The 7,739-nt window shown below is 39.6% G+C and overlaps 1 protein-coding gene across 1 annotated transcript in view; it reads left to right on the plus strand.

Moving 5' to 3' along the window:
• The first annotated feature begins 211 nt into the window (after positions 1 to 211).
• Positions 212 to 7,739, plus strand: part of FSIP1 (fibrous sheath interacting protein 1) — a 186,668-nt gene continuing 179,140 nt past the window's right edge. Inside the window, exons 1-3 of the mRNA XM_006883029.1 lie at positions 212 to 337; positions 1,851 to 2,046; positions 6,144 to 6,298. Coding sequence (XP_006883091.1) covers positions 212 to 337; positions 1,851 to 2,046; positions 6,144 to 6,298 — 477 coding nt within the window. The remainder of the gene's footprint in view (positions 338 to 1,850; positions 2,047 to 6,143; positions 6,299 to 7,739) is intronic.

Below are 7,739 nucleotides of genomic sequence, written 5' to 3' on the forward strand. Positions count from 1 at the left end.
TATATAATCATTTATTATTTATCTAGTCACTCTTCATACAAATACTAGTTACATTATTTGTAGGCCTTGAGTAATCTGAATACATAATTCATTTACTCCTAACAGGTTAAGATTAGTGCCTGGAACAGAAGACAAAACATTGCTAAATGAAGTAGTGTAATTTGCTTTTTAAGAAGATTATTAGTGTTATTATTTTGTTTGCAGGATATCAATGGATATTATAAAGGGAAACCTAGATAGAATTTCAAAACCAGCCTCAAACTCAAGGACACGTCCTGGGAGCAGAAGTTCAAATGCTGCTTTAGAGGTTCTTTCTCCAGAACCAGGGTCATTTAAGGTAATTAACCGATGAGAAAGAATTTAAATTCCTGGTTTTGGCCTCTCAGCAATAGATGAAACCAAGACTGTTGCTAATATCCAATTTGAAGCTTTTTCTTTAGAGGATGTGCTCAGGGACCACTCATAGTTTTCTTGGCTTTTGCTGTATTTCTTTCCATCTCTCTTCTCTTTCTTTGTGGCTTATTTATTCATAGTTGTACTTTATTGGGACTTATATCTTTTTGTTCCCATAAAAAATTTTGTATTCTAATGTGTCACCATGTAAACTTGTTAAAAAGATTGCATGCTTTTGAAAAATGGTTTAGATAAAGATCATATGATATAGGCTGCAAACCAAGTTGACCTGTATTTGAGGAGGTTCACAATTCAGTCCATAATATAGGGCCACTACAAGTCAGAACAATGATACTTATATGACCGTAAGGTGTGAACAGGCCCATTGTGAGAGTGAGTGAGCAGTGTGTATAAAATGCTCAGCACAGCATGTGGTCAGTAGTGATTATTGTATACATGTGAGTCATAATTATCCATTTTTATACCAGTGATCCTACTGGAGTTTATGTCCTAATTCAGGAAAACAGAAGTGCTCTTGTAGTCCTGAGTCCCTGGCAGCCTTAATTCACAGCACCAGCTATCTTCTGCCTTAGAGATTCATGAGGAAGCCCAGGTTATAGTGTTGGAATTAAGCATGTGAGTGCAGGAAGAACATAAAATCCTCCCATGATTGGAGCCCTAAAAGGCTAGTACAGAAAATCCTGTGCCCCTCTGGAGGGGAAAGACGCTCCTCTGAGAAGTGGCTGGCCCCCCTCTCCCTGAGTTTTGATCTCTCTCTGCTATGTTCACTTTTATTGTAGCTTTACTGCCATATACTATCTTCAGGGCCTCGAAATATATTTATTTTTTTTCCTGGCCTGATTATGAATGCCATTTTATAGTCTGTCTTAGAAAAGCACAGCTGTACCAAGCTGTTGTCTTCAAAATGAACTTTGCTACAAATTCAAGTGGAACTCAAAATGAAACAGAGACATTGAAAGCAAATGCATTACCAAAGTGCATGATTCTGATTTGCAGACTGTCATTAGAAGCACAGCTCATTTCAGACTAACCACTTATCAGCTGCTGCACAGCCACATGTGACAAACTATTAGATTTATTGGATGGCAAAGCGGTAGTCCTTCCATTCAAGCTTAAGCTCAGGGAGAAGGACCATGAAAATATCAGTTGTGGTCCCACCTCCAGTGCTTGCCGATAAGTTTTCTCTAGAACAGAGTACTGGGCTTCTCCATTATTGCTGGAAGCAAAGACTAGAATGTTAGAGGTGCATATGTCTTTGGTGAAATGTTATTAAATTGTGTAGTTGTATTAGTTAAGAACATTAGCTTTTCAGTATTGTGTCTATGTATATGTGTATGCGCCCACATATACTTCTGTTGGCATTGATAGATTCTAGAAATTCAGTTTTGATCAATATATTATTATTTGGAAACTATTCCCTTGCAAATTGCCTTTAGGTTGATACTACAATCAAGTTGAACTCTGACAAAGAGGGCCACACAGAAAGCACAGCGGAAAGTAGAAACACACTAGCAAGTAGAAACCGCCATGAGGACAAAGAGGGCGACTACTTTGAGACGATAAAATTGGCAGAGGAGGGGTCAGATGAAGATCTCCTCTTTGCTCAACATCAGACAATCCCTGGGTGTTCAGGTAAGACAGTCACTAGATGATTAGCTAATACCGAATCATTTCAATTTACTGCTGTTGAGTTGGAAGCTGCAAATAACACAGGAGGAGATTTCCTATTTCCTATGGAACCACAGGGGGACTTGAACTACTGGCGAGGAGCCTCTCCAACAACTAAGCTACCAGAGCACCCTTAATACTGAGAACAGACGCAATATTTAAAATCTTGGTATCAGGTGTGGTTATTAATATATATGTAGAAATAATAAACAAATAGAAAAAGAACTCTCCAAAAATAATGAAAACAAATGCATTTTATGAGCAAACAACCACCAATTTTTATTTGCAGCCATATTACTGATGTTATGCACCTTCGAGTCAGAAACAATGCATAGCTCCCCCCTCTGGTGAGTTTTGAGAGGCAGTAAATCTCACAGGAGGAGGTTGCTCAATTTTTTTCCGTGGAGCAGCTGGTGGATGGCAGCACAACTCTTAAACCACTAAGCCACCGAACCCCTGGGAACCACATTAAGGACCTTGAATGCACTTCTTGTTGTTGTTATGTGCCGTCGAGCCGCTTGTGACTCATAGCGACTATGTACAACAGCCTTAACTCTGCTTATGTAATACAATTGTTAAATCATTTTGCATTAAGAAGAAGAAGAGATTATTCTGTATGTTGTGGCATGATTTATTGATCTTTTTTGATGGCTAAAATTGCACAATTAAATGTGTCTTGTAAATTGTATATACCCTTTTAGAGATAATTCTACTTTATTTTAATAACATTTGGATTTTTAAAAAGAAGACTTTCCCAATCCCTTTGCCTACTCCTCCATGGTTACTACGTTAGTCCTTGAATCAGAAGAGCATTTCTCAAAATGTGGCCGGAAGTACCTTGCAGGAGTCCCTGAGACCCTTTCAGGAGCTCCACAAGTCTTTTCTTACCCACAGTGTTAACATTTGCACTGAGGGTATGGAAATAGTAGCAGGTATGAAAAGGCAAGCTTCTGGTATCAGGATCATGGCCCCAAGGTGGATAGCAGTCATCACATTCTTAACTACCAATGTAATGGCAGGGGAAAAAAGCCAGTGTAACTCAAGAATGTCTCTGATGAAGAAAGAAATGACTCACTTTTTAAACAAATAATGTAGCAAAATAGGAAATACACCTAAAGCAATTCTAGTGAGTTGACGTAACAACAACAGCAGCAACAGTTGTATATACAAGCGTGAAAGCTGTCTTGATGGTTACAGTGACATGATGACTTCAGCAATGAGCAATAGTGTGTTAGAGGTGACAAGGATGACACAGGATAGGGCAGGGTTTAGTTTGCTGTTCGTACGGTCACTATGAGTCATACTTGATTTGGCAGCACCTAACAACAACTACTACCACCACATCATTAATATCACATGCAAGAAAAATATTACTAAAGATTGTTTTGAAATGGCTGGAACAGTACATCAATAGAGAACTGCCAGAAATTCAAACTGGATTCAGAAGAAAATCCATGCCTTATCATGGCACAGGGAGGGATATTGTTGCTGATTTTCTAGGAATCTTGATTGAAAGTAGAGAATAACAGAAAGATATTTACTTGTTTTTTATTGAGTATGGAGAGGTATTTGACTGTATAGATTTTATACAAATTATGGCTACTACTGAGAAGAATGGGAATCTTAGAACAATTAACTGTGCTCATAAGAAATGTTGATGTAGACCAAAAGCAATTGTTCAGACAGAACAAGGAAACACCACATGGTTTAAAATCAGGAAAAGGGTATGTTAGAGTGTCATTTCTCCGTGTCTTATTCAATCTGTTTGCTGAGTAAAGCATTCAAGAAGCTGGATTATATGAAGAAGAATGTGACCTTAAGACTGGAGGAAGAATACAAACAAATTTTTAAAACGGAAAAGAAATCATAAAATCTGTAAAAAGAAAAAAAAGACTGGAGGAGAGCCATCAGCAGCCTGTGTTGTGCAGACAACAGAACTTTGCTTACAGAAAGTAGACTTGAAGCACTAACTTAAGTAGATAAGAGAATGCAGCTTTCAATATAGATTACATCACATCATCAAGAAAACAAAACAAAAACTCTCACCACTAAACCTATACACAACATCATGAAAGATGGAGGAAGTATTGAAGTTGTTGATGATTTAATTTTACTTGGATCCACAATCAACACCCATGGAAGCAGCAGTCAGGAAATCAAAGACATTTTGCATTGTATACATCTGCTCTGAAGGACCCCTCTGAAGTGCTAAAGAACAAGGACATCCGTTTAAAGACTAAGCTATGCCTCACCCAACTTTGGTATCCTTCATAAAGTTGGACAATTGATTAGGAACACAGAAGAATTGATGCCTTTGAATTGTGGTGTTGGAGAACAGTTTTTAATATATCATGGACTACCAAAAGAAAGTGTATCTTGGAGAAAGCTCAAGTAAAGTGCTTCTTAGAGGCTAGGATAGTGAAACTTAGTCTCACATCCTCTGGGCATATTGTTAAGAGGGACCAGTCCTTGGAAAAACACATCATGCTGGGAAAAGTAGAGGTCAGCAAAGAAAAGGACAATCTTCAGTGAATGGATTAACATGTTGACTGTAAGAGTCAGAATGTTGCCCTCAGCCCCGGCTCGGGGCGAGCCATTGCGGACCTCTGCCTGGGCAGGCTGCCCTCGGCCCCCGGCTCGGGATGAGCCATCATGGACCTCAGGGTGTGTTCCTCAGTCCCCAGATTGTGCCATCTGATCCCTGGGTGGGGAAGGGGGAAAAAAAAGAATGCCTAGGGTATCCAGAGAATGTTACCTAGGCCACCTTCTGCCACCCTCCCCCCCAGTAAACCTGAAAGCAACACCCTCAAAGCCCTTCTGTTTGTAATTCACAAGTTTGTCCTCTCTAGGTTTGCTCCCTTTCCTATAGGTAACCTTAACACTGAGTTTTACTCCAGAATTGACCCTAAACCCAGTGCCAGTGACAAAAAGGAAATACAACTGACAGCTAAGGAAGCAAAGGAGGATGCAGCCTCTGGGCTCAACCAGCCATCCACACTGGACCCACCTGGGAAAACACTTTGCAGTCCAGAGGGGAGCAAATGACAGGAAAATATCTTCTAACATAATAAGAAGGCCAGCAGCTTTAACCCAAGATCACCAGTAAGGAGATAAAGCGTCCTCCCTTCCCCCTTTACATCTACGCCCCTGTTCAGCATGAAGAAGCCAGAGAGTCGGCATCCAATTCCCAAATCAATAAGACAGTTGGCTTAATTACCATTGGAAAATGCTTGTCATTCCTCTGTAGCATCTGGTCCCCACTGGACCCTCATCATTTCCTTCACCTGCTCCCCCCACCGACCAAACTGTGCAGCTCTGCAACTGCATCCTGGCCCATCCTCACCCTTCTGCCCCCAACACTCACCTCCTTGTACCCCCAATATGTTTTTTCCAATAAAAGAAAAAAAAAAAGAGTCAGAATGTTGGAGATCCTGATGGCACAGACTATGACAAAGTGTCGATCTGTTGGTAGTGGTAGACAACTTGATGATAACAATAACAACAACACTGATTACAACAAATGGGAAAGGTATAGGGAAAAAGGCATATAACTAGATGTAGTAATTGTTTTGAGTTTGTTTCTGTATGTTGTTTCAATATCCACCCCCTATTAATATACATGCCTTCTTTTCTGGCTAGTCTGAAGCAGCTTGAGAGTAAAGTCTCTATTTTGCTTCTTTTTCATTAGTTACAGGTATAGAAGATATAGCTAAATGATGGAAAACAAACTTCTTCAGTTTTAAAATCATAGAGACCTACTTCTGGATTCTAATATTTATAGCTTTGCTACCACTCATATCAATGCTATATACTCATTAAGTATTTGAAAGATCACAGTTATTTCAACCTTAAAATCTATAGAATGGCCATTTCACAAGGTTTTTAGATAATTGTATGAGGAAATACACATGGAAGCCTCCCTGCCTAAATCAAGACTGCTAACACTAACAGTTATTACCATCGGATGTAAATGTTGGTTGACTCAAAGACCAAGTAGTAAATACAAAGCAAGTTTATAGTTTTATTAAACATTAACCTTTCTTTCTTTCAACACAATTTAGATGAACCCAAATTAAAAGAATTAGACTTTAAACTTCAAAATGCTATTCAGAAGATGAAGAGGCTTGATAAAATACTGATGAAGAAACAACATAGAGAAAAAGAAATTAAGAAGCAAACTCTAGAAATGAGAAGAAAGCTGTGGGAGGAACTGAAGGTAAGACCGGTATAACTGTATGCCTGATAGAGATTGTGAGGATGGCGCAGGATCAGACAGGGGTCCTTCGTTGTCGGTAGTTGCTACTAGTTGAGCTAAGTTGATGGCATCTAATAATATGGCTGACATGTCAGGGAAACATTAGGAACCCTGGAAGCACAGTGGTTAAGACACTCAGCTACTGACTAAAAGTCTTCAGTTCAAATCCACTAAGCACTCCAGAAAAAATATGTGATTGTTTGCTTCTGTAAAGATTAATAGCCTTGGAAACCCATGAGGCAGTTCTAGTCTGTCCTGTAGGATTCTAAGAATAAGAATTGAGTTGAAGGCAATGGATGTTTGGTTCTGAAAAAAACGTTTCCTTTAAAATGAGTACGGAAAGACTGTGTTAGTGATTAATGTAATGTGACTTTGGTAGTAGTTAATGCTAATAAAGATGGCTTTGGAGATTGTGTGTGTGTAGAGATATTTTTCTATAAACAAAATAAATTGGTTTGCAGCATTCAGAACTGTGAACATACACTGTGTGCATTGCCTTGGACAGGCCCTGTAGCACCTCTTACCAGTGTCTTGAGTTTGGGGCTTTGATATCTCTGGAATAGATGTGGTGGCTACTTTCATGCAAGTATGACACCTGCTTTTTCTTCAGGAAACTTAATGTTCAAAGTTGTGAGAGAACTAGATAGACAAGAAAAAATGGAATTTCTTTAAAAAAAAAGGAATTCCCGGTTAGCATGATTTCTTGAGAGCTGTATGTCATATGTAAGAACAATTCAGAAAGATGGAACAGAGCAAGGCTTTGTGACCATGGTGGGGGAGTCCACTGTTGCATATGAAGGCCATGATTTCTTCAGGCATCCATAAAGTGCTTGAGGTGCGAGGCAATGCTATATTTTGTCTCAACAAATGTCTTTCTAGAAAATGTCTTTTTCTAGTTTTCTTTCTTTTCCTTGTATCCTGTATTCTCTGCAGTATTGAGGGTTCGATATAGGGAGCTCTAGTGGTCTAATGTCAAGAAGCTGCACTGCAATCACAAAGGCATGTGGTTTGAAGCCACCAGCTGCTCCACAGGAGAAAGATGGGCAATCTCCTCCCGTGTGACTGCCTCCGAAAACCTGCTGGAGGGTCAGCTGTGGGTCACTTCTGACTCTATAGTACACCACCAACACAACAACATGTTGATTTATAGTCATTGTCTGATACTTGAGCTCCATCTCTCAAGCAAGAACGCTCCCATGGTAAAGAGCATTGTAACAGTAATCAAGTGACTGGTTGATCACGTGACTGGTTTTGCAAAAATTTTCTAGTCAATAATGAATTAAGAATTAAAACTACCAGCGCTGGCTGAAAATCGCCTGTGACTTCATCCATAGCCACTGGTGAGAGTCAGCGCCCAGAGCCATCAGGGGCTTTAAGCTCGTTGCCCACTGCTGTGGTGTGG

This window comes from Elephantulus edwardii, unplaced genomic scaffold, assembly GCF_000299155.1.
Source record: "Elephantulus edwardii isolate Elephantulus edwardi_28Jun2011 unplaced genomic scaffold, EleEdw1.0 scaffold00026, whole genome shotgun sequence".
Classification (NCBI taxonomy): domain Eukaryota; kingdom Metazoa; phylum Chordata; class Mammalia; order Macroscelidea; family Macroscelididae; genus Elephantulus; species Elephantulus edwardii.